Raw genomic sequence first — 26,056 nt, 5'->3', positions numbered from 1 at the left:
CCTTGTTATCTTATAGCTGGCCTGTTTCATTTATTTGTTTTACCTGTCTGGCCCAGAAGGCTGAGAATGTACAGCCAGTATTCTCTCTTGAAAGAAAGCACCCCTAAAACCTCAATATAGAAAAAGGAGAGTAAAAACAGAGCTACGCTGGCTGAAGGAGGCATGGCAGGCGGCCTCAGCTCTGCAGTGGCCCTGGGCATCTCCCAGGACCTCATGGCGCTTTGGAACACAGCTGGAAACCCTTTGGTCTAGGTCAGGGGTCTGCAGACTGCGGCTCGCGATCCACATGCGGCTCTTTGGGTACGTTCTGTCTCAAAAGTTTGCCAACAGGAAGAGCCAATCCTGTCCCTCACAACAATTTAAAAATTATTCGAGAGCCATAAAGATATTTTTACAAATAAGGAAAATTTAAAGTAATATTATAAATGAAACTCTGATAGTTTTATCGTCATTTCCAGTTTTACTTCAGAGCCACATTTACGTACCCAAAGAACCGCATGTGGCTCTTGAGCTGCAGTTTGCCGACCCCTGGGCTCTTCCATCTCAAAAGTTTGCCGACCCCTGGTCTAGGTCATTAACATTTGACAGCTGCTTCAAAAGAGTCTGTTAAGAGGCAAGCAGTCCCATTGCATCTCCTGATCACTCCGTCGTGTTAACCCAACTATTTGAGGAATCAGACTGCACACTCTTTCTCCTTAGTTCTCCTTCGCTGTGTCATTAGACCACCCAGTGGAGGGTGGTGACACATGCCAAGGGTTGTAGCACACAGTCTGGAAACAGATGGAATTTCACTCTGCTCCAGCCTTTTCCATTTGTGATTTCTTTGAGTTTTCTGGTCCCTGAACAGTGAATGACAAACCTTTCTGTCTTCAAGACACAGCTGCCTCCCATGCTCGCTCCATTCTTCCTCCCCTTCCCAGGATTAGAAAACAAAGGTGCCTGGTTCAAGGTCACAGAGCAGATCAGTAATAGATAGGGCTGGGTGAGAAAGCAGGACTTCCAGCTCTGTGTCTCCTGGGGGCATTACAGCATGGCCACCTGGGACCCATGTTCCCTGAAGGATACTGCAGGAAGTGGGCTCGGTGTGTGGCTTGATCTCCACCTGTGACAAATAGCTTCTGGACAGTGGGCTGTCCTTGGGGCCAAACACAGTCTGTGTTTGGTGAACCCTGCTGCCCTGAAAACAGTGAGGGCTGCACTCGGCCCTCAGACCACTAGAGAGCACCTAGCTTTTATTTTGCATGTTGAACATTAAGTGAGCACTTACTGTGGGCAGGGCACCACACGAAGCACCTTGTTCACATGATCTCGTTTATTCCTCAGAACAACTCAGCAAGGTTTGTCCTGATGAGCAAACTGAGGCTTAGATAAGAAACGCGATTTTCCCCAAGTCACACAGCTAGTAATAATCAGTGGGGGCGTGACTCCCGATGTACCCGGCTTCATCAGAGCTCTTTGTCACTTGGGGCTGTGGGCTTCCTAGAAGTGGCTAGCGGCCCAGCCATCTGCATTCAGGGTAGCCAAGGTCAAGACTGGGCCCTGATCCTTTTTCTCATGGTGGCCTCTGTGTCCGTTACAATCCACAACCAGGCAAAGGGGAGCATTCAGAAACTTCTCTCAAGGGCAAAGCTTGTCATCATTCTGTCCTTACTATTCAGCCCAGAGACCAAGTCCTATTGGTTCTACCTTCTAAAATGATCCCAAATTTTAGTTTACCCCTTAAACCATCTTCACTGCTACCAACTCAGCCCAAACAAGGGCCATTTAAAACATAAACTGGATTATGTCACTCATCTGTTCACTATCCCTTCCACTGGTTCCCTCCCCGCCACTCCCCATGGCTTCCCAGCTCACTCAGTGAAATCCAATATCCTCCCCATAGCCCAAGATCAAATATATGATCTGGCGTTATCGCCTACTACTCTTCTCTTGTTCACTGTGCTCCAGCCACCCCTGCCTCCTGGCCAAGCAGCTCCTACCCCAGGGCCTTTGCACTAGCTGTTCCCTGTGCCTGTGACCTTTTCCCCCAAATACTCAAGTAGGTTGGTCTTTCTCGCCTTCTTCAAGTCTCTGCTCAAATAACAGCTTATTAGACAGGTTTTCCCTGAGCACCCCGCATAGGTGAGCACCCCACTCTCATTCCTCTGTCTCTTCTCTTATGGCTTTGGTTTTTTCAAAGCACTGAATCACCATTTGACATTTATCATGTATTTACATGTAAATAATCTGTCATCTCTCTCAATTGATGAGAATGTCAGCTTCATGAGAATAGAGACTTTCTCTGTTTTTTCCTGTGCTGTACTGTGTCCCTAGTGATTAGAACAGTACCTGATTTCACAAGCACGCGCGATCATGTGTGTGTGTGTGTGTGTGTGTGTGTGTGTGTGTGTGTGTGTGTGTGTGTGTGTATGAGTTAGAAGGAATGAGTTCTCTATTGTCCTCCTAAATGTTTGCCCCCTAAACCCCGCCTAGGATTGGTCCACATCCTGGCCCAGCCATTCCTTGGGGCAAAAGGAAGAAGCAGCCCCATAGCATCTTTTCACAGACAGCCATGCAGGGAGACAGCTCCCTCGCTCTGAAACCAGGGGGTTTGCTCACTCACTATGACAGAGGAAGGAGACATGGTGGAGGCAGATATTATAATTTTTTGCTCCGAGACTAAAGAATTTAATGAGGCTAGTGATACTTGGCACCAAGCATCGTGTACCTAACACTTCACCCCAGGTTTAACACGCATTAACTCCCTGCACCTTGCCAAGACCAGCCTGCCAGGTAGGTCACGAAGTTTCTTTCTTGTATCAGGTCAGCTGTGTAGGGAGCTTGGACACTTGTATTTTCCTCTGTCCCTCTCTACCCATGAAAATGTAAATGGGAGGGAATGAGAAATAAACAAAATAAAGCACTTCTTTTTAAAGGCAGCCAGATGGTGTAGTCCTCGTTTTGAAGACAGTACTAAGTTCCAGACTCTCACGGCTGTTTTTTTTATTTGATGGCTCATAATGAGGGTTGGATAGACCAGAGTGAAACCTGTAGAAGCTCGGATCAAGGCTTTCATGATTAACAAGCAGCCGAGGGCTTGTTTTTCATGCCTTGTGGGTGTTTCTGGGCTTCAGACTAAGGTTTCATCACACTTAGGATCAATTGATTCTCAAGCACAAGAACCTTCCAGAAGCAGCCTTGAGTATCCACTTGTGTTAGACCAGGAGCACAGTTCAGTCTGGGCCACAGCTTCTCAAACGAGGTGTGGCGATCGCCAGGGATTTTATCCACCCTGCCCCCACACTCGGTTGCAGACTGAAACTTTAATAAAACACAATAAAAATGAATGCTTAGAAAAGTGAAATAAAAGACATATATGCAAGCCATTTTTATAAAATTATTAGATTAGGTAAACATAAAATCACTCTTTCAAATTGCTATGGGAGTTTTTCAATTTCTGAAGTTAACTTCTTGTGAACCTGTAACAAGTAGCTTACAGACCCATCCCAGTTTGTAGACCACACTTTATTGGGTTGTCGGAAAAGTCATGACGTATTATTTTTTATATGTTTTTCGTTGCAAAAATGCATCATGAGTTTTCCAACAACCCAATAGCAATGGTGCAATAGCCGAGAGTATGCGGTTGGGACACGGGGCCCCAGTTCAAGTCCTGGCTGGTTGACCTACTAGTTGTGCAACTGGGACAAATCATTTAACTTCTGTGAGCCTGTTTCCTTGTCTGTAAAATGGAAATGCCTCCCTTAAGGGGTAGCTGTAAAGATTGAATGAGATTTGTGTCTATCTTTTCATGTCTTTCATGAAGCCTAAAGCAAGCATCTAAGGTGGCCAAGAGGAAAATCACTCTGAGCTAAAGCGAGCAGCTTTCTTTGGCCATAAATGAGGGTTGCAGACCACTGAAAGTTTTTAGATGTCTGATCAGGGTTGTCTGTGAGCATCGGTCTTTTTGATCTTTGCGAGAGATTGATACAGGACACAACTGGGCTTGGAGCAAAAAGCCCGGAGACCCCATCTCCAGCTGCTATTCTTCCACCTTTATGGTTTTCCCGAATCTTCCAAAGGCATCTGTGTTCCCGGTTCCCCTTTAAGAGTCCCTTGGGAGGCACTCCCTTTTCTTTCTTGATTTTCTTGCCCGCATTCTGGCTGGAAATGTGCTACCAAAGGGTTCTACACCGATAATAATAAAACAATCATAAACATAATTAATGATAATGACTTGTACCTTGTCTGCCTTTGAAATGATATTTCAACAAGATCTCTCACGGTTGCTGTCGCAGGCTTTTTGACTTCTCCTCGTGGTCCTGTCCAAAGTTATGACATTTAGACCTGGAGAAATGGGAACCAGGTTTCAACTTATTGGAGCCAGCTTAGCTGTACAACTAGCTGTGCTGAGGCGGGCTGACCTCAGCGTGTTGATGCCAGTTTCTACCACCCAGGAGCCCAAGGGCAGGGCTGGGAGCTGGCATTTCAGGGCCTGGACACCTCTCCTGGGAAATGTGGGGCAGAGGTCCTCGAAGGAGCACAATGGGACGTGGCCTGGAGGATAGAGGAATGATAATAACAGGACAGTAATCATAATGGTGCTGTGTTTATGTGTAACATTTACCAACAACTTACTCTGTGCCAACCTGATGTTGAGTACTTTTACATTTATTGTTTATTGGAATCTTCACAATTTTTAGGTTAGATACGATTGTTTCCATCTTATAGATGAGGACGCTGAGGCGCTGATAAGTAATGTATGTAAGGCACGTGGGTTGGAAGTAGCAGAGCCCTGATTTGAAGCCAGGTGTGTCTGACCCCAGAGTCTATGCTCTTATCCGTTTACCTGGTGATTCTCAGACCTGACTGGACATAGATTCACCACAGGAACTTTTGCAAAGTACAGATGCCCAGGTCTCGCCCAGACCTATTAAATCAGTCTCGGGGGTAGGAGGCAGTTGTCAGTAACTCCCTGCCCTCAGCACCTGGCCCTGGGGTTTTCCAGGAGGCACCCAGGCAGCTGAGCTGCAAATGCATAGACGAGCAGAGTCAGGTATATAGAGAGGACTGAGGACCTGGGGATGGGCGGCATGGAGGGCTCTTTCCCAGTGGAGATCTCCAATTCCAGGGGTGTCATTGTCCTTGCTTGGAAGCCAAACACCATCATTGTGGCTATCATGGAAGAGCTGGGCAGCCAATGAGCTCAAAATACACCAGACATTGTATTTTAAAATGAAATGAAGGTGTAAGTCTATTTCTTCACTCTCTAAATGTTTGCTAAGCACCTAGTACTCAGTAGATCCTGTGCAGCGTGCCGGGGACACAATGACATGGAGTACCAGGCTCACAGAGGCTATGGAGTGAAGGTGCATTGAATAAATGAATGAATTGGTGTTGCCATACATTGAATGATGCTTTACTTGCCAAATTAAAACCTGCCTATTTCTCCCCCCTCGGGGTCAGCCATGTCCAGATGGGGGAAGCTAACCCACAGGGGAGGGCCCCCTGAGTTCTCAGGCCTGAGGAGAATGGAAAGGCGTCACTTTCCCCAGGACAGAGGGGCCTGCAGGTGCCTGGGGCTGTTTCACCCATCCTTTCTCAGCATTGTGGCCTCACACAATGATGGGACATTTCCTGCCAGGGCTGGTGGGATATTGAAAAAACTTGACTTGGGCAGAAACACAGCACAGGATATGAGGCCCTGAGGACCCCACAGACTTCAGAAGGACAGACACAGCCTGGGTCACAGGCCTGGATTCAAATGTAGATTCTACCATTAGCTGGTCACATGACCTTGGCTAGTTAACTCAACCTCTGTGCACCGAGGCCATCCTGTGACCCGGAACATTTGTGGGGTCAGTAAGCATTTGTTTACCAGATAAGCCTCAATTTCTTCATCTGTAAAATGGGGACAATACTTGGCTCCCAGCATTTTAAGGATCAAGTTAAACCCTATTTCTAGGGAAGTGAACACCGAACACATAACGAGCACTCAGTGGAGGGTAGTGATGGTTTTGCTTGAGGTAATGAGGATTGAGGCAGCTTCTCTGCTGACAGCACTGAGCCTTCGCACCAGGCAGCCCAGGGGGCATCACCACTCAGCCTGGCGCTGGTTGTGAGAGGCTGGAAGAAAAGGCCCAGAGAGATTCCTTTGGTCAAAGAGCTGGGAGAGGCCCGTGGGATGGTGAAGAGAGTGGGGATGTTGAAAAAGAAACCACATTAGCATAAGCTGTGGAGGAGCCAGGCATGCCAAGTGTTTCATTCAGCTAGTAAGGCGGGCGCGACTCAAGTGAAAGGGAAGCTAAATTGCTGTTGTGTGTCTAGGTGACAGTTTCCACCTCCGCCTGTTGGCTCTGGGATAAACAGTAATTACCAAGGCCAAAGGAGCTGTTTCTCTTTAATGACGAGCATCCTTGGAAGAATGTGGGCCGGAACTCAGACGTGTTTTCTTTTTCCCTCTCTCCCCCTCTGCCCTTTCCTCCAGGTGACCTGGTTTCCCGGGCCATGCACCACATGCAGGGGCGCCACCCGCTGTGTCCTGGCTCCAGCCCCGCCCGGCAGGCCCGCCAGCCGCCCCAGCCCATCACCTGGTCCCCAGACGCCCTCCACACACTCTACTACTTCCTGCGGTGTCCACAAATGGAATCCATGGAGAACCCCAACCTGGACCCCCCAAGAATGGCCCTGAACAATGAGCGGTAGGGACCCTCCTAGGTAACCTGGTGGGGCAGGCTACCCAGTGTGTATGGACTGACTGACTGACGGTGAGAAGAGGACTCTGGCGCAACCCTTCCTGCTTCTGAAGGTGGCTGGTGTGGGGTGACCTGGGGATGCAGATGGAGGAAGGCCTGGCCCAGGAATGCGGCGAGGTGGTTTTACCCTGGGCTGCTAGCAGGGGTCACTGAGGCTCAGAATGTGGGCTTTGGCCTCTGTCTCGGATTTGCCGGTTCTCGTCTTCACTTCCTGGGCTCTCTGAAATTGCTCTTCTGTAAAGTGAGGTATGCACGCCTACCCAGAGAGGTGGTAGCGATACTTGAGTGGGCTAGTGTTCTGCGAAAGACGTTGGCTGGTAACTGGCCTTCCATCAGTGGTAATTGTCACCTCTTTTGATGACGGTGATGTCCCTGGCACGTTTTGCCCTATCCCCTCATTCATTTTACACACCAGGACGCCATGGCTTTGGCAGGTTATTTGATCTCTAGTAGGTTAGTGGTTGAGTGGCCCCAGAATCCAGCCTCCTGGCTCCCAGGCTAGTGCTTTCTGTACAGGGTCCTAGCCCTTTCCCAGCCTGGGGCAGGGTCGCTGAAGACAGGATGCCTTTTCCAATTGGTCTACTCAGAGGGCTGTCTTTAAAATTTTTTCTGCTAGAGAGGACGAGTTTTACATAATTTGTCTAAAACAACACATATGCTGGCATGAGTCTCACCTGGAGGCCACCACATGGCCACCTAAGGCAGGGTCTGTCCATGGGCTCAAGAGTTGTGTGTTTGAAGGTTCAAGGAGTGGGAAAGATGTGCCTTTGGTTGAGGAAGCCCCGTCTGCGTACATGACACCACACAGCAGGGCCCAGGAGAAGAAGAGAGCCCATGGAACGCTGTGCCCACCGCGGAGGGAGATGATCTGGGACTTGATACAGAAAGTGCCAACGCCTTCCACGTCCCCCTGCCTCAGCTGCCCATTGTCTTTGGATGGCATTGAGTCTCACCAACTGTGTGGTCCTCAGGCCCACTCCACAGGCGGGCCCACTTCTCCAGTGCCTCTACAGTCACACAAAGCAAAGGTACAAAGGTAGATTCCTGCACCCCAGTTCATTAAAAACAGCCATTGTGAAAACATTGGCAAACCAAACAGGGGGCTGGGAATGAGACTGCCTGGGCACTAACAGCAATGCTGGCATTTACGAACCTTAAAACCTTTGTACAAGGTTCCAACATCCTGCGCTGCAGTTTCCTCAATGATAAGCATGGGTTGGTGAAGCGGTTGTAAGGATTGAATAGTGATAGTCAACATTTGCTGAGCATTTACTATGTGCTAGGCACTGTGCTGAGCACTTTACGCGTGTTGACCGTTTAATGCACACATTTTCAGGAATGGGTGCTCTCCGCACTCCCATGAGTAAGTGGATGAGTGAGTGGAGGCACAGAGATCCAAGGCCACGCAAGGTAACTTGCCAAGGCCACGCAGGCCCTGCTTATAACCACTACACATACTGTCTGTCATTACGAGAGGTGTAAAGTGATGGTGGCCCAGTTCACACATGTAGTAGATTCCCAGTAAATGCTGCCACCGCTGTCACTATTATTGGTATCATTATTGCCTTAATTCTCTGGGAGATAGACAGTATTCACCGGGCCCAGGCCGGTCACTCTGGGCTGACACAGAGCTAGAAGGCAGCAGACGGAGGCCCTGGGCTTCCTGAAGGAAGGGAGCTGGAACCAGAGCATGGGCCCGAAGCCCCAGCTGTTTCTGCTTTGTGGAGAAATTGTTGTGGTTATTGGAGTCGCCGCGAGGGAGAAAGGGCAAGGAAAACATCTGGCATGGGACATGATGTGGCAGCTTGCTTGTTGTTTGGTGAGGTCCCCAAGGGCGCTAGACTGGGCCTGGTCACCTAAGCAAAGGTGGCCGGGAGAAGAGGACAAGGAGACTTCCTTGGACCTGCTGCCTGGGGCTGCGTGGCTGTCTGGCTGTGACCACGGCCGTGGTCCATGGGGCAGGTCAGGGAGGTGCTTCTCTGCAGGCTCTGTGCCAAGAACCCCCTGATGTCTTGCGGCTGCCCTCTGGCTTTCCTCCTAGGAGGGCTCCCAGCCCTTGATGCTCTAAAACATAGCATCAGGGTTTCTGTAGGACCCGAGTTGCTTGTCTGTCTGTAATAGCTAAGCTTGAATGGTAACATACACACGTGTATGTGTTTCAATAGCTCATTATTTAAAAACCACACTGTGGCACAAAGAAATTGGTAGCAAAGGCATCTCCCCATGAATCATTTCAAATGCGCATTAGACACATGAGAAATTGGAACCACCATTAGAAAAAAAGAATCCCAAAATTTCAGATTTGGGCACTAACAGGAGGACACCCTAAGAACACCCAGGCCGACAGCCCGACAGCTCTCTGGTGGTCCAGTTCCTGGCTGCGGAAGTGGGTCCTGCCATGCTTGGATGCACTCTGACTGGGCAGACCTCAGAGACCCCGGAGAGCCTGGCTGGCGTTTCCTGGGGGCCATTGAACTCACCTGTGACTGAAGGCTGGGCCACATATCCACTCATGACACCACTACTCTAATATTCTCCTTTTTTTCAATTATAGTTGTCATACAATAGTATATTAATATTATATTAGTGTCAGGTATACAACACAGTGATTACACATTTACATACTTTACGAAGTGATCACCCCGATAGGTCTAGCACCCTTCTGACACCACACAGTTATTACAATATCATTAACCGTATTCCCTGTGCCGCTCTGATAGCCTCACCAGAGCTCTAGGGAAAACTTCTGTCCTTGTGCACGAAGTAGCTAGAGCTTGCTAGGACTCCAGGGTGGTGGAATTTTGCTTGTGTAAGTCTAGGGATATGTGTCTGTCTCTTTCTCTCCCTTTCCTTTTATTCCCTTTGAAGTTCCTTCCTCTGTCCTCTGTCAGGAGCATGGGGGCCAGATCCCCAGCCAGAATTGGATGGAGTGTCTGATGTCAGGTGTGACAGCAGGTGTGTGGTCCCAGAGGCCTTTGTTTTGGGAATTGGATGGTTTTGAGGATTTCTGGGTCTGTTGGGATTAAGTGACTGTTCTAGCACTTTGCACACATGGGCTAAGGGGCTCAGTTTGGCAGCATGGGTTTGGCCACATGGCACCATTCACTGTGCCACTCAAGCCTGTGCTCGTAGATTGCTGCTTGGAAGAAATGACGTTTCTTCCTTCTAGTTGGGGGGGCTGTGTGTGACCACCTCTGAACTGCTAACGGGTGGGACATGAGTTCATCCCTCTTGTGTGAAGCTCATCTCAGCGTTCCCTGCTAAGCCATGAGAGCCTCTGAACTGTTCAGTGGGGCCTTCATAGCTCTCGGTATGGGACCCTTCTCCCCAAAGCCTCCTGCGCTGGGCCTGGGAAGGGAGGTGATGGGAGGAGGGAGTTATAGAAAGAGTGGGAGCTCAGGGCGGCGAGGGGGGCAACTTTGCAAGAGACAGAAAAGCACTCTAATGTACTTCCATCTGCTGCTCTTGTGAGCCACGCAACACCAGGGAAAAGAATATGTCTTGGGAGGGGAGGGCCCTCTATACCTCAGGCTCCTCATCTGTAAAATGGGGCTAAGTGATCCCACGGGGAGGATGAAGTGAGATAATATATGTAAAAGCAGCCACCTCGTCTTTTTAAAGGGCATTTCTACCTACGTCTCTTTCTTTCGTGCCCCTCAACAAACCAATGAGGCAGATGCTAGCTAGCATTACCTTCATTTCACAAATGAGGACACAGGGTGGGGGGCACCCAGCTGCTAAGTGGCCGGGCAGGGATTCGATCCGGGTCTCTCTGGTTCTCTGGTGTGCCTTTCACCATACCAGGCCACAGCTTTCCCACCAGCTGCCGAGACCCGGCCCTAAAGCTCTGAGACCACCTGGGTGGGTCCCGGCCTTTGGGGCCACCTCGTCTGGGGCCATTCCAGCCCCACCTGCTTCTCCTCTCCCAGGACACCTCCCTGCGCCCTCCTGGGATGCCCTTCTTGCTGGCAGCTTTGCATCACAGGCACCAGCCAGGCACAAGTCAGGGTCTCAAACACAGGGTGAGTCACAGATGCTGACCCGCAGGGCATGTCATCACCCGAGACCAAGCTCGGAAAGTGAAAGAACTTGCTTTCAGGGATTGGGGTTACCCGGGGAGATGGGGGAGCCTCTTTCCCCCAAGGTCTGGAGGAGAACGGGCAGCCGTCTGGCTGACTGTGGTCCTGGCTAGTCGTTCCTGCAGGCCGAGGGATGGCGAGCTGGAGTAGTCTCCTGGGCAGAGGACACCTCCTTGCTCGTCGTCCTCATGGGAATGAAGAGTTTGGGGAGTGTGGAGAAAGGCTGCGTGCACGTTCAGGGGCGGCAGGTGGTCCGCCAGCTCACCAGCAGATCTCTGGGAGAAATGTCGTCAAGCAGAACACACACACGGAGGGAGACAGACACAGTCAGAGGTGCAGAGGGGGCCGAGGGAGACAGGAGGTGAGCTGCTTCTCTGCCTCAGAACCTCGGGCACCAGGGTTTGGGCTCACCAGGCGGCTTTCCCACGTGCATCTGCCCGCACAGCAGCAGCAGCAGAGGAGCCAGACCCTGAGGAATGTCTGGGAACACTGGGACTGACGGTGGGGCCACCTGCATAAATCAGTCCATTGGCTTCAGCCTTGCTTCTGTCTCCCCAGTCCTGCACAGTGCCCCTGCGTGGAGGGTGGCATACTCAGAAGGCTTGGGGCCTGCTGGTGTGTTCAGGACACGAAGCCAGGGAGAGCGCGGGAGCCTAGCCAGTCTGATTTGGGACAGAGCCTAGAAACATCTGGTGTCATGATTTCTTAGCCAGCCGGAGCCCTATCTGAAGAGGGAACACATGTTTGAGATCTAACTTACGCTTTCTGATTTTAGAACCTTTTCTCCAAAGGTCACATTCCATAGTCTTTACACTCACCTATAAGATGTGAGGGCTAAATAAGTTAACAGTAGCTGGGACGCAGAAAATGCCAAGTACCAGCTACTGTGATTATAACATGGTCTCTGGTATTAGGCAGAGGGAAACGTAGTCCTAGGAGAGGCAGTGAGGAGCGGCGTGGCAGAGCCGGAGAGCAGGGAATGAGGTACAGAATGAGGCTGCAGAGGGAGTCCAGACCTCTGGGCCATCATAAGCAGAGGGCTGAGCTTGTGGCCTGGAAGGTCCTGCCCCAGTGGTCTAGTTTGGTGGTTTCTACACCACTGCCACTCTCAGTGCCTGAACCCCACCCTGCAAATGAGGGGAGCAGAAGGCCCCAGGAAGTCCCTCCCACACTGCCTGCCTTGATGCTGAGAGGAGAAGCAATCTTACTAAGATTCCCCCCGAAACACCCCAGCCTGGAGCTGTCTGATGTGTTGTCCTGCACCCCCAGGCAGGTTCAGGAGGGATGGGGCCCAAAGTGCTGGTTTGATACTAACCTCAGCCCCCAGTTCCCAGGAAGCGATTTTGGCACAGACTCCTGGGGCTACTGCTCAAAGGTTGAAACCCTTGTCCAGGTGAGATCCTGGTGAAAGATGCTATGTGTCTGGCCCATCTCTTGGCGGCCCTCTTCCATGTCATACTGGCCAAGAAGTTTCCAGTAAGTATGTGAACAGAACTTGGAAAAACTGGAGTCAGCAAAGGTTGTCAGCCCTTATGGGTCCCATCCACTCCATCTGAAGTTCATAGCTGTGGCTTCAGCTACTGCCAAAGGGTCACCCTGGAGGTGTTATTCTGCTACTTTCTAGCAGTAGGAGGCGTCAGCTCATCTTCCAGGCCTTGGTTTCCTCAGGGGTGAAATGGTGACGATAATAAGATAGCTTCTGGGGTTAAATGAGATAATATGGTAAAGCACTTAGTTGCTGGCACAGAAAAGGTACGTTATGGTGGCTGCCATCCTCCTCTTCGTTATTATAAGGGTCATAACCATATTTCAATGACATGTTTGACATCCAGATTAGTCTTTCTTCATTGTGGTCTCAAGTGGCATCTGGGTTAGTAATAGTACTACTACTATTACGATTACTAATACTACTATTGATATTACTAATATAACCACTAGTACTAGCAATAATAATAATGAGTAATGCAGCTACTTACAAACACCACTGCTAATTAGAGCCAGCATCCAGAGCACATATTAACAGAGACAGATAGCATCTTATGTGCTTTACTTATTAACTCACATTTTTCCCGGTACCTCTGTGGATCAGTGGGGGAAAGGGTATAAGAATTATGAAGAGTGGCTTATGTGATTGAGTCTCCAGCCTAATGAGGGAGGCAAAAAAACAAGACAGAAAAAAAAAAATTAGCACAAACCAGCAGACAGTGGAAGAGGAAGCTGGATTGGATTGTATGATGGATTAGGTCAGCCCTCAGACCCTGCAGCCTGCCTGGATTCAATCCCAGCTCTGCCTCCGGCGTGTCATTGGGCCTCTGTGCCTCAGCCTGCCCGTCTCAGCCTGGGAATAATAGTACCAACTTCATAGGGGTGTTGTTGGAGTTAATTGAGTTAATGTACAGAAAGCACTTAGCATAGTGCCTGGGACACAGTATGTATCAGTCATCATCATCTTCACGTCGTCCTATTCAAGAGGACCTTTGAGAAGGCTGTAGTAGTGGGGGAGTAGTCCTGGACAGACTGGGATTTTAACTGAGCCTTAAGGGACAGCCACAGAAGATTGGGGCAGGCAGGGTGGCATGGACAGCAAAAGTCACAGGATTTTTGTTGTTTCAAGGTGCGTATTTCATGACAAAAATGGATCAACATTTGAAAAACACAAAAATTAGGTGAGTGTTGGGTTGTTGTTGTTTTGTCATCACCAATTGTTTATCTAGGCAAATACTTCTTTCTAGGTGGGCCTTTTTTGTGCATGCTCAGCCGCCCCTGGCATGGGGGTCAAACCCAATCTCTCCTCCCCCACCTCTGTGAGCAGACCAGATCGCCTTACCTTCTGAGCCTCAGTTTCCCCCTGTGTAAAGTGAAGGTCTGGGCAGTGACTACTTCCTGGGGGGTTCCCCAAGCTCCAGGGCAATGCCCTACACAGAAGTGCAGACAAAGGCGCCTCTTTGTTCTATTCCAGATGCAGAGGGGGCTGTTCCCCCTCAGATGAGTACTTTACATAAATAGGAAGCGCCCAGGGATAAGCTGTGTGCTCAGTCTGAAGAAGTGGGCTCGTTAATCTTTTGCTCAGCTTGCGAAAGTGTTTTCTTATCAGATAATAGAGATGATGGCAGTGGTGGCTTTATGCTACTGACTTGTGGTTCCCTTAAATACCATTTCAAGATTTGCAATGTTAAGCTCTTTTCCTCTCCTCCTTTTTGTGCATTCAATTTCCATCTGTTCACCCAAAATGAAAGTAAAAGAAATAAGAATAACTATTGGGTGAATGAAGTACTTGTTTCCATGTATTTCCCCGGACTGGTGCAGCCAGCAACCCCTGAAGTGACTTGTCTATGGTCTGTGTTGCTCCCAGGAAGCTGTCCCTCCCACCCCCAGTCTTTTCTATCATCTTACCACGTTTTTTTAAATTCAGAGCGCCTTCCTCTATCTGAAATTACCTTGCTTATGTATTTGTTTACTTGCTTGTCTGCCACTTCCTTATCCCTCTAGAATGCAAATACCACTGATTAGCCTTGTTCCCACTGTGTCCTCAGCACATAGAACAGTCCCTGGCACATAGTAGGCAGTTAAATATTTTGTTCAGATAGTGAAATAGGCTATAGAGCCTCAAGGTTAGAGTCTTTGGAGTCAAAGACCCTAAGATGGGGTTTCTGCTCTGCCATTCATTAGTTGTGTACTTTGGGCAAGTTATTTAATTTTTAAGGCCTCGGTGTCCCGAGCTTTAGATGGAAAATGGCTTGACCTATTTCCAAAGGTTTTTGTGGGGATCCAGTGAGGTAATACATTTAAAGGACTTAGCACAGAGTAAAATCCTTAACACAATTGTAACTGCTCTTATCAGTATAATTAGTTTCCGTAAACCTGTGGGAGCACTAAAATAACTAAATCTTGTTTAATGCATAAATAATCCAAAAACAGTGGTGAATCTAAATATCACATCACTTAAAATGCTGTTTTTCTCTTCCTCTCATATATACCTTCTTCAGCCCCTGCCCTTAACTCCCTCTTAACTCAGCCCTGACAGTAGCCAGGGAACCAGAAGATGAGGTAGACCAGATGTCACAAAGGACTAATTCAGGGAGGACTGTTTTGGACAGAAACAAGTATAAACTTTAGATTCATCATAGTCCACCACCTAAGGATTTCAAAGAACTCTAAAATCTGGATTTCATCCACCCGTTGGTTCCGAGACCAAGCAGTGAGCCGAGCGCTCTCTTGCTTGCTGGTTTGGCCATAGTGCCTGCCTGCACATGACAGGCTGCCATTGCCGAGAGTGTTAAGCTTGGGAGTGATATTATCTGATTTATCTTGACATGGGCTAGAAGCATCTAAACAAAGTTTTACAGTGTATAAAGCATTTTAAATACACAGCTCTCTCACAGATCCTCACAATAGCTCTTGGAGGGAGCCATTAGCATCATTTACAGATGAGCAGACTGAGGCCTTGAGCGAGGGTAAGAGGTAGGAAGGTCACAGGTAGGAAGAGGCAGATCTGAGCCCAGGCAGGGAGATCCGACTGTAATAACACAGTGAATTCATATGGTCTGTGATGATATGTCCCCCCTGCCTCCCGGGAGAGAGAAGGCAAGACCCTGGGAACCGGGTCTCTCAGTCAGCACCTCCTCTACCCACGTGACTTGTGCAGCTCGCTCTGTACGCCTTCCACAACTCTGTCCACAACAGGCTGGAGCTCTCTGGTCCTGGGGGGCTAGCCTGAGGCTGGGCATCCAAAAAGGAACGGGCCAGGGATTTGGGGCAGACAACGGAAGTGACAGTGCCAGATAACAGGGGATGGAGACAGGACAGGATCCTGGCCCAGCCATTGACAAGTGCCCCCTGGAGCTGCCTGTTGCGTATGACTTCCTGTCCCATTGTTAGCACCACCGGTCCTCCCAGAAAAGGAGAAGACGGGGAACTGCTGGGCCCCAGGCTTCATTCGTATGGAGTGTTTTTATAACAGGGCAGCAACAATCCCCTTTGTCTGCATATTGTCAGAGAGCACCTCCGTGCTGGAAAATCCCATCTCTAAAGGGAATTGAATTTGCTTTCTTAAAGAACGCTGCTATTGACTTTGCAGACACTGAGGATGGGGGCAGGAGCTCGGCAACGTCTGGAGTCAAGCTGGGCTGGTTTCTAGCCTGTTCCTACTTGCTTTCCCTCCTCCCACAAGACCGGCCACCTCTGACAACTGTCTCTTACCCCCCTTTACTGTTACTATTTGAGATTTAGGGGAAGAAGGCTCTTCAGGGGTCTGAGTACACCCGCTGGGGCTTTGGGGCCCAGCCCAGCCTCCCTTTCCCGCCAACATCAGGGCTGATGAGGCTGTGGGCGCAGAAGCTGGTGTTTGGGCAGAGGGGTGAGTTGGGCCCACAGAGGGCAGCCTTTTCTCCACAGCACCTGCCAGAGGGCCAGCTCAGAGAATTTTTGTGTGGGGCAGTTTGGTCTCGTGAAAGGCCCTAGAACCTTTTCTTTTTAGAGCCAGACAAATCTCTATTGACTAGCTATGTGACCTTGGACACATGTCCACCTCTCAAAGCCTTGGTTTCCACATTTGTAAAATGCAAGATAACAATTATACCTCCCATGCAGTGTGGCTGTATCAGAGGGTAATATATGCAAAATGCCTCAGGCTCACCGGGCACGTAGTAGACCCTCAGCACACCATAGCAGTGTGGCTCTGCTGCTCAGAAGCCAATGCCAGCCTTGCCCAAGGTGGCAGTTGGGATGTGGGTGCCAAAAGCAGGGTCAGGTCTTGCAAGCCTGCACCGTCTTTTCCTCTTGGTCTGCCTGGCTTGAGGTGCACCCCATCTACAGCTCAGGTCAAAGCCACTAGCTGCCAGCCAGGAATTTCCCCTTTGACATGTGTATCCCTGTCAGGCCTCAAGAGCCCCATGCCCCTACCTCCCCCTACAAGTTCTTGGAACTCTTTATCTGACACCCTGAGTGGGTCACCTTCCTGCCTTAGACTGTGGGACGTGGGGAAGGTGGGTATTGCGTGATTACCCTCAGCTGAATCCAAACCGGAATTCCTACCCAGAGACCCTAACCCAATGAACCCCATCCCTGCCCTGCTCCCCCGCAGGTGTCTGTGGGGTAAACGAAGCAGGACAGCTAAGCCATAGGGGCCTCCCAAGCCTGCCTTGTGGGCAGAGGCCGATGGGTGGTGGCAAGTGCCCTTGGAAAGGGCGTGTGTTTGAACAGGTTGGAGGCATTCTTCTGTCTGGCTTCCATATGGTGAAAGAGTGTGTGGTCTCTTGTGGGCCACCACACATGCTGAGCATGGGCGAAAAGGCTGGTCTCTTACACATGGCAGCAGTGAGCCCCATGAGTGAGGTGTGGCCTGGAAGCCAAGGGAGCCACACCCCAGCAGAGTGGAGAGAGGCCTACTTTCCCACCGCTCCGTCCCAGGTGTGTGGGAAGCGGCAATTCTCTGGCCTGCTGGACCAGCTGCCCGCCCGCCAGCCTGCCTTGCTGGGCCTGAGAAGTGGGCCAGATGCCTTGGACCTCGCACCACTTAGAGCCGTCCTTGCTGTGTGAGAAAGGGCGGTGGCCTGCGTGCAGTCTCCATTGGAATCTGTCCCACCTCTCCCACATAAGATGCCACCCTAGAGTCAGGCCAAGTTACCAAAGACATGGCTGTGTCCCCTCCACTGGAGCCCGAGGCCACATTGACATCTGCAGAAGCACCTCTGCCATTTGCCTCGCTGAGAAGGCTCCATCTCAACATCCTCGCTGCCCTCCCAGAAGCCGCCTTAGCCCCAGGCAGCCACACTACCCCCAGAGAGGTGTTCCTGGGTGGGAAGTTCTCCTGTGAAATGGGTGTCTTTTTATCTGGAAAGTCTTTTCTTTTTTCTGAAGAGATCCATTTGCCAATACCCAAGCCAACTCAAGCCTCCAAGAATGGAGGACAAAGCAGTTCCCCATTTCATGAACTCTGGAGCCCTGCCGAGAGTTCTAGAGAAAGAGTGGACCCCTGAAAACATGTGAGCAGCCAGAGGGCTTTGCCTCCAGGGTTGAGAAACATGCCATGCCTTTATAAATCCAAAGGTCAAGGCTCTAATGTGGGCTCCTATGTTGAGAGATGGGAAACATCAGTGAGCAAAACAGTCTCTGCCTTCAGAAAAGTTATAGTCCAGAGGAGGAAGCAGACAAAAAGCCATGTAAACAAATAAAATAACAACAATATGGGCTAAGTGCAGTGCTGGAGGGAGAATGGAGGCCTTCTTCAGAGTGGGTGGGCAGGGCGGGCCTCCCACACCCTGGACTGGAGGGGGCCTCGTGGGCCAGGCAGAGGCCCTTTATCCCAGTGTCTTGACACCAGGGTGACCAGATGTTCGGTTTGCCTGACACAGCTCTAGCTTTCAATTGCTGTCCTGTTGTTGTTAGTAATAGTGCTCTTTTCCCCTCTCAAGAGTAGGCCAGTTTGGATGACAAATTACATGGTTACTGTGCCTAATAGCCATCATCCCAAGATGAAGGAGATGGGGCAGGGTCCAGGAGATGGCAGGCCATCTCCTGGAGATGTACTACGTCGGAGCTTGCTCCTGGGGTACGCTGCCTGGGACCACATCCCAGCTCTGCCGCTTACTATGTGCATGACCTTGGGCTGGTTACTTCACCTCTCCAGCCCTGTTTCCCCAGGTATAAGGTGCGGATAATACCAGTACCTGCTTCATATAGTAGACATGAGGATTAAATGAGACCATAGATATAATGGGCTTAAAACCATGCCAGGTGCTTAGTAAATGTTCTATAAACAGTAGTTGTGTTTTTCTATTATTCCTGGATGCCTTGGGAGCTAGTCCAGGATGCCCTAGTTTTCACACAATTGACCTCTCATTCCACTGCTCACTTTTAGGCCCCATTGGGGCCTGAAGGGCAACCCCTGGGAAGAGGCAGGGAAATCATTCAGCTAATTACGACTTGGTTGTATTCTAAATTTATATCCATATGCATATGTGGACAAGTGGAGGTTTATCTAGTGCCTCTAATCTGTACCAGATGAGCTTTTTACGAAAAGTATATTTTCCCAAAGAAAGCCCTAAGCCCCACCTCTAACAGAAGTCACCTGACCCTAAACGGAGATGGTGCCTGGGGGTCACGTCCAGGTTCTGAGGTAGCCTGGCTGCTGAAGAAGACAGGCCTGGGGACCAGAAGAAACATGCTTGCCCAACTCTGACTCTAAGCTGAGCCAAACTATTCTGGTTTACCAAGCAATTCTAGAAAAGTAATTAATCCAAGATGTGAACTGGACTAGAATTGCTTCCTTTGTGCTGGGAGTAGAGCCTGACTTCAGTGGGACAATGTTGGTTTTATTCTCCATGGACGTTTGAGCTCCGGAAATCTTAGGGAACCTGTGGTGAGGACCTCAGAGCTGCACAGCAGAGCCGACCTTGACCTTCCCAGAGAAGCCTCTGCTTGTAGAGCTGCCATCTGATTGGGCATAGCATGGCATCTTCACACATTCCACTCGCCAGCACCAGCCCAGATAGCACAGCGGGGAGGGACGTGGGAGCAGCACACTCCACAGCAAGATCCGTGAGAAGGGTGAATGCAGAAGGAAATCACCCCCCACTCAACCCCAGTGCTTAGCAGTGGCTCCCACTGAAGGTGGGGCAAAGTCAGGGGAAGAATTTAGGGCTGAGGGTGGGAGACAGTCTGGCTGCCCCCTCCCTTGAGCCTCATCTGCAGCTGTCTGGCTGGTCCCTGTGAGATTCCTCTCCTAGACTAAGTGCTCATAAGTGGGCTGGGCTGGGCTTAGAGGGTGATGGGGAAACCTCATTAGGGAGCGAGCCTCAGGCATCATGGGCCTCCCCAAACCCTCCCAGCCCTGGGAGCCAGGCCCGCACCCCAGAGCCCTCTGTGCTCCCAGCCAAGGGTGGAAGTTAAGAAACCGCAGCCCAGTTTTCTCAGGGCTGAGCTCTGGCCAGGTCTCAAGGTCCTGCCCAGGCAGTGGGCACATCTGGGGTCTGCCTGAGTCCTTGTACCCAGTTCCTCGTGGGTGGGCACAGAGGGGACATACCTGCTGGCCCCAGACTCAGCCTGCCACTGGGGACAAAGGCACAAGGCCTTCTCGTGCCTGGGGCTTGAGTTGCACAAGCCTGTGCCCCATCTGCCAACCTGACTCTCTCCCAAGGCCCCTGCCCACCTTGAGAAAGAACAGAGCCCGCTTTGAGCTGGAAATTGGAGGCGTTTCCCGTTCCATGTCGTTAAGACACCGCTTATAGGGCTGTAATCCCAATAAATCATATGCTTGCTGAGTAGGGCAGGGTTTTTTTTTTTTTTCCAGGCTGCAGGGACCTCTTAAAACCAAGGCCTTAAGAAGTTTATTCTCTTTCATTTTTTTTTTAACAGGGAAAATGTCTTTTGCAGACCTAGTCCTGTTAAAGGGCCGTGTGAGGCCATTGGCTTGATATACTCAGGTTCGCCTATATGATTAATTCAAAGAGAGATGAAGAGAAACTGAATCAGGATATGTGGGTCCGGTCTCCCTGTTGCTGCTGAAGTGGCCCTGTGACCTTGGGAGCATCTGGCCTCACCGGGTCTCTACTTCCTCCTCTGACCCGCTTCGTGTAAAAGACGCTTTTTCATTGGCATGTGTCCTGGATCCCCCAAATGACAATCGTTTTTTCATGCACACACACCAGTACTAGCAGTGGATCACCCTTTTGTGTGGCTTTGTCATAGCAGTGACTGACTAGAGGCATTTACACGTGTGTGTGTTTGGGGGGGGGGAGGATTGTAGGTTAAGCCACCAATAGCGCTTGCTGTGGGCAGGTGTACAGGCTCCCCCACCCCCATCTCACATATTCAGGACCCATGCCCCTGGGTCTGTGGTCCTTGTCCTTGCTCCTTGTCCTATGCAGAGTTCTTGCCGGCCAAGGCCAAGTGCCTGCACCACCAGCAACAATTTCTAGCTCATAGTCAACATTGTGGTCACATTTGTTTTCTCTGTTTTATGAGGTGAATGGAGTGGGTGGTGGGCAGCTTGCTAGCAGGCTTTTGCAAGCTTTATTATATGTTTATACTTGCTGGAGGGCCAGAGGGGAGAAAATTGGCTGGATCTGAAGAAGGCTGAGCTGAGGCATTTGATAGGACCAGGTTCCTGTAGCCTTTTTTGCTATTATGTATTTTCCCTATCAACAGATACTAAAATAGTAGTAATAGTTAGCCTTTATTGAGAACTTACCATGTGCCAAATGCTCTGCTAATCACTTTTCATACATACTTCTTGTGAGGTGGCCCTAGTAGTTATACCCATTTTGCTGATGGGGCAACTGAGGCTGAGAGAGGTGAGGTAGCTTGCACAGGATCACAGTTTAATTCACTGGGAGAACCCTGGATTCCAGCCCAGGAGTCTCCTTCCAGAGCCCCAGCTCTTGATCACTATACAGTAGCTACAGCTATCATCATGTGGAGTCTGAAATAACCGCAAAAGGGGCTCTCGCAATGGAAAATGTCTAGAAACACTGACTTAACCCCTTCTTTAACAGAAAAACAGGCCCAAGGAGAGTAATGATCTCCCCAAGTTTACAGAGCCAGGTCAGTTGCTTCTAGGACAGTAGAACTTTCTCCCAGTGAGGATGCTGCAAAGAAGGCGCGTAGGACCCTCAGACCCCCAGGCCAGGAGTGTGCATGCAAACCAAAGCCATCTTAGAATTGGCCAGACCGTGTGCCACCAGGGCCAGAATCCCAGCCCCACACCCACTGCCGCCTGTCAGCCCAGGAGCAGCCGTGTCTTAGGGATCTGCTGCTTTTGTCTAAAGCAGCATTTCTCAGAGTGGGGACAGGGGAGCTCTGGGGTCCTGGAGACTTTCCGGATGTTCACAGGGCCAAAGTTATTGTCATTGTAATGTGTTATTTGCCTCTCACTCTCATTTTCTCACAAGGGGTCAGGAGAGTTTTCCAAAGGCTCTGTGACATGTGATGACATTACCACTCTGACGGCTGATGGGATGTGACTTTGTTTGTGTATTCAGATATTTTAACATTTCCTCAGTGTTAATTTCTGATACAGTAAATATCGATAGAATAACACACATAAACAAAAGCTCTTGGGGCCTCAATCATTTGTAAGAGTACAAAGGGGATCCTGAGACCAAAGCACTAGAGAACACTATTCCGAGGTACCAGACCCAGCAGAGGGGATCTCAGGGGCAGAAGAGCTGAACCAAGGGGCTCCTTCAGCCCTGCCCTGCTCTCCCACTGCAGACACCAGCACTTCAGCACTGAAAGGCTTTCGGCCACGCACAGCCTAGGGGACAGGCAAGAAGAGGAAATGGCCTTTTTCTGTGGGAGCGAACAAAGCAGAGGTGCTGTGGACAATGCAAACCTCAGTCATTCTCAGCCTTGCTTCTCTGGAGCCCTTTCACCCTGGAGTTAGGACACAGCCCTGGCCAAGGGAGTTTTCATAGGGATTTTCCAGAATGTCCAGTAAAGCAGGCCAGCTCTTCTCAGCATGCCCAGGGGTCTAGAAGAAATTACCAGAAAGGAAATAGCAGCCTGGAACCCACAGGACCAGGAGAGGATGTTACTGAGAAAGTCGTTTTACCTTCCCATGAATCACAGGCCCAGGAGGTGGGGAGGCCAAGGAGAAAGGCCTAATGAGGCCAGTTTGGGGGCTGGCAGGGCCTTGTTTGTAGACAGGTGGGCACCAGCCACCACCCCAGAGGCAGAGGGACAACCTTGACCCTGGGGGATTTCTGTATGTTGAAAATATTAATCAGTGTTCAATTCAGGAAATAGAAACCACCCTAGGTATTTTAAGCAGGAAGGGATTTAATGCAGGGAATTAGGCACCAACAGGATTATCAGAAGGGCTCAAGGAGCAGTCTCAAGGCTGAGCCTCCAAGACTGACTCCAAGGACAATGTAGAACTTGTCCATGGTGGGGTGTGGGGACTGCCTCCTATGGGATAGTCCCTGGGGCTGCAATTCAGGCTTGAAGCTGGAATCTGCTGTTGCTTTTAATAGCACTACCACTGCCTCTGAAGTACCCAGAAAGGTGGAAAATGGACGTTTGATGAGTCGGTAGGAGTAAAAAAAGAGAGAGAGAGAGAGAAAGAGAGACCTCATGTTTCATGACCTGGCACTAGCAAAAACAGGTAAAGGTGGGGGAGAGGGGCAGCCAAGTGGCACGTTGGTTAGGAGTTGGCTTGGGACACCAGCTCTGAGCAGCAGGGCCCCAGTTCGGATCCCACATGAGGGCCAGTGACGCTGCACCCTCTACAGCTAAGATGGTGAACAACAGCTCAACCTCGAGCTGGGCTGCTGTGAGTTGCTGGCAACGGCATAGGCTGCAATGGGGCTGGCCGGCAGTTGGCGTGTGCCTTCGTGAGCTGCCAAGAGCCACTGTGAGCGGCCGTCCAACAGACGACGAGCAACTGCCTCACCCAGGAAGAGCACAATGATAATAACAACATGGGCCAGTGAAGCGACGTCCTCCACAACTAGACTGAAGAACAAAATGACAGCAACTTATCTGTTCCCCTTCCCTGATTCCCCAATAAAATCTTTAAAAAGAAACAGGTAAAGGGGGCATGAAAGTGGCCTCTGCCTCATCTCCATTTACCAGATCTCATTCAGCTACATCTTAATGGTGAAACCAGTTTTGCATCCAGAACCCCAGCTGCAAAGGAGTCTGGGAAATGTAGTTTTCAACTTTCCAAGTTTCCAACTAAGACAGTAAAATACAGGCCAAATGAGTCAACCCCCAGTATCTGCCACTGAGGTTATCGATACGGAAATTTTTTCCTGTGCCAAGTTGTAAGAGACACAAAACAGAATGAATCATGACACTATCTGATTAGACTTCATGATTTCCCAAGTTCCCTCTTGGATTTCCCCTGGTGCAGCTGGGAGATGCCACTTAGATCTTTAGTGGCTGCACTTGGAGCTTTGTCTTGGCTGTAGGCCACAAGAGGGAAGAATGACTGGCAAATCCACAAACTATGTTTTTGTTTACACTTCATTCTCCAATGCTGGTGGTTTGAATAAAGCCTTCTCCTTGGATCAAAAGGGCGGATATATAGAAGTGTATCTCTGTGCTTGCCTTGTAGCGTTGTCATGTAAGAATTGTAAAACCCAGAAATATTTGGGGGGAATTCAAATGGGCACTTGTAATCAAGAAAGATCTTGTAAACAGAGGTAATTCACAAACGGATTGTTGGCCCTTTCTAGAACTTACCTCTTTCCTCATGGAGTCCTGGCCTCTCACTCTAATGCGTGACCACTGTGCCCGTGAAAATTATGTGCCATTCTCTTCTGGGCAGAAACAGGACTTGGTCCAACGCTGAAACCTTAAATACATTAAGTGCCTGGGCTCAGCCATGCTATTAGTCATCCAGCAAATGTTTACTGAGGATCTATTGTGTCTAGGCCCTGTGCTGGGCATGTTTTAGAGATGAGGAAGGCATCATCCCTGAGGTGAGATAGTCTAGTCAGGAAGATGAGACACATTCATTGCTGGAAGGGAGAGTTGTCCTAGGGCAGGGGTCGGCAAACTTTTGAGATGGAAGAGCTGCCAGGGGTCGGCAAACTGCAGCTGGTGAGCCACACGCGGCTCTTTGGGTACATACTTGTGGCTCTGAAGTAAAACTGAAAATGAAAATAAAACTATCATAGTTTCGTTTATAATATTACTTTAAATTTTCCTTATTTGTAAAACTATATTTATGGCTCTTGAATAAATTTTAAATTGTGGTGAGGGACAGGATTGGCTGGCTCTTCCAGGGCTCTTCAGGGGTCGGCAAACTTTTGAGACAGAACGTACCCAAAGAGCCGCATGTGGCTCGCGAGCCGCAGTTTGCTGACCCCTGATCTAAGGGATCTTGGAGCAGGAAGAGATTCTTTGCTTTGGAGAGAAGGGACCTCGGGAGGTTTCTGGAAAGAGGTGGCATTAGAACTGAGCTTTGAGGGGTATAATGGGATCTAAACGGGCAGAAGTAGAAGCTGGTTCATTCTCATGACGAGGTGGGAATGGCGAGGGTGGGCTTGAGAACCATTAGTGCCTGGTGGTCTGGCGTGTCCTGGTGAAAGGTACGAGCCAGGGCTGGGAAGTAGGTCAGGGTGAGGCTCTGGGCATCTTTGGGGCCAAAACTGGCCAGGCTGTTGCTCACCGCACCGATTGGTACACTCAGTGCACCAGTTAAGTGACTCAGACCCAGATATAGTTTCTGAAATGACAGAATCAGAACATCAAAATAACTTCCAAATGAGCCACCTTCAAGAGCCCATCTGATTGTTTTGTTTAAAAAATAAAAGTGTCCTCTGCCCTCAAGGAGAGAAGCTTTTAACACTTGGAAGATGACCTAAGCTTTTGGAGACTTGAGATGTGTGATCTGAGGGCAGGCTCTAGTGATTCCCTGCAGCTGATGTGCTTGGTATTAGTAGTAGCTGAGGAGCCAGGATGGAGGTCTTTTTCCTGGTCACAGAACCTCTCTGCATGTCCAGGGGAAAGAAGGCAGTGACAGCAGGGGCCTAAGGCTCAAGGAGCCCAGTGTATCAGAGGGAGTGGGGTGTGTAGGGGGCCTGGCTGCCGGGCCTTGGCCTAGTTTAAAAGGAAGGATGGAGGGGTGGCAGGCATTAGGAGAGCGGGGCGCATATGCAGGAGCTGGGGCCGACTCTTGGGCTGTCATTGGAGAGACCAGCCACAAGGGGCACGGACCCAGGGCCTCTTCATTGCAGGCAGGGAAGCGCTTCACTCATCCTGGGCCGAGCAGGCCGGGTGTCCATCAAGTCATAAAGCCAAAGTCTGGCCATTGGGGCCCCTGTGCAGCAGTAAGATCTGTTGGACGGTGGTCTTTCCAGGAGGCCTTCACCGTAAGAGATTGCCAGAACTGGTAGAAAACCAGAGGAAACCTCCCCTCAATAGTAGGCAGACCCCACCTCTCGTGCTGAAACAAAGATTAAGTGGCATAGGGTGGAAGGGCCTGGGGAAGGGAGAAGGCAGGGCCCTGAGTGGCAAGTCCATGTATTGCTCAACCCCAGGGGGCAGTAGTCACATTCCGTGCGAATGGCGCCCTCTGGTGATATAATAGAATACCTTGTGTAAGGGGCCCCTGGAGTTTGCAATTCTGAAGCCATGCTGAAAGGTCTCTCTCGGCTTCCTTCTAGTGCCACACACTGGGGTAGTGGTTTCCAGTGTTACATGGGCCCCCTTGACCTTGTTTCCTATAGGACTTGGAGCACCAAGCTGGGGCAACCCTGGCTTGCCACAGGAAGTAATGTAGGGTCCGCCTCAGCTCAG

At 50.0% G+C, this 26,056-nt stretch overlaps 1 protein-coding gene across 1 annotated transcript in view; it reads left to right on the top strand.

The window, feature by feature from the left end:
- The window catches only part of ABTB2 (ankyrin repeat and BTB domain containing 2), a 193,106-nt gene that overhangs the window by 148,054 nt on the left and 18,996 nt on the right, over positions 1 to 26,056 (top strand). The window contains exon 3 of the mRNA XM_019639570.1: positions 6,464 to 6,677. Coding sequence (XP_019495115.1) covers positions 6,464 to 6,677 — 214 coding nt within the window. The remainder of the gene's footprint in view (positions 1 to 6,463; positions 6,678 to 26,056) is intronic.

The sequence above is a fragment of the Hipposideros armiger genome, unplaced genomic scaffold (assembly GCF_001890085.2).
Source record: "Hipposideros armiger isolate ML-2016 unplaced genomic scaffold, ASM189008v1 scaffold_44, whole genome shotgun sequence".
Taxonomy (NCBI): Eukaryota; Metazoa; Chordata; class Mammalia; order Chiroptera; family Hipposideridae; genus Hipposideros; species Hipposideros armiger.
Note: the sequence above shows the minus strand (reverse complement) of the source record. Positions and strands in the feature narration are given on the sequence as shown.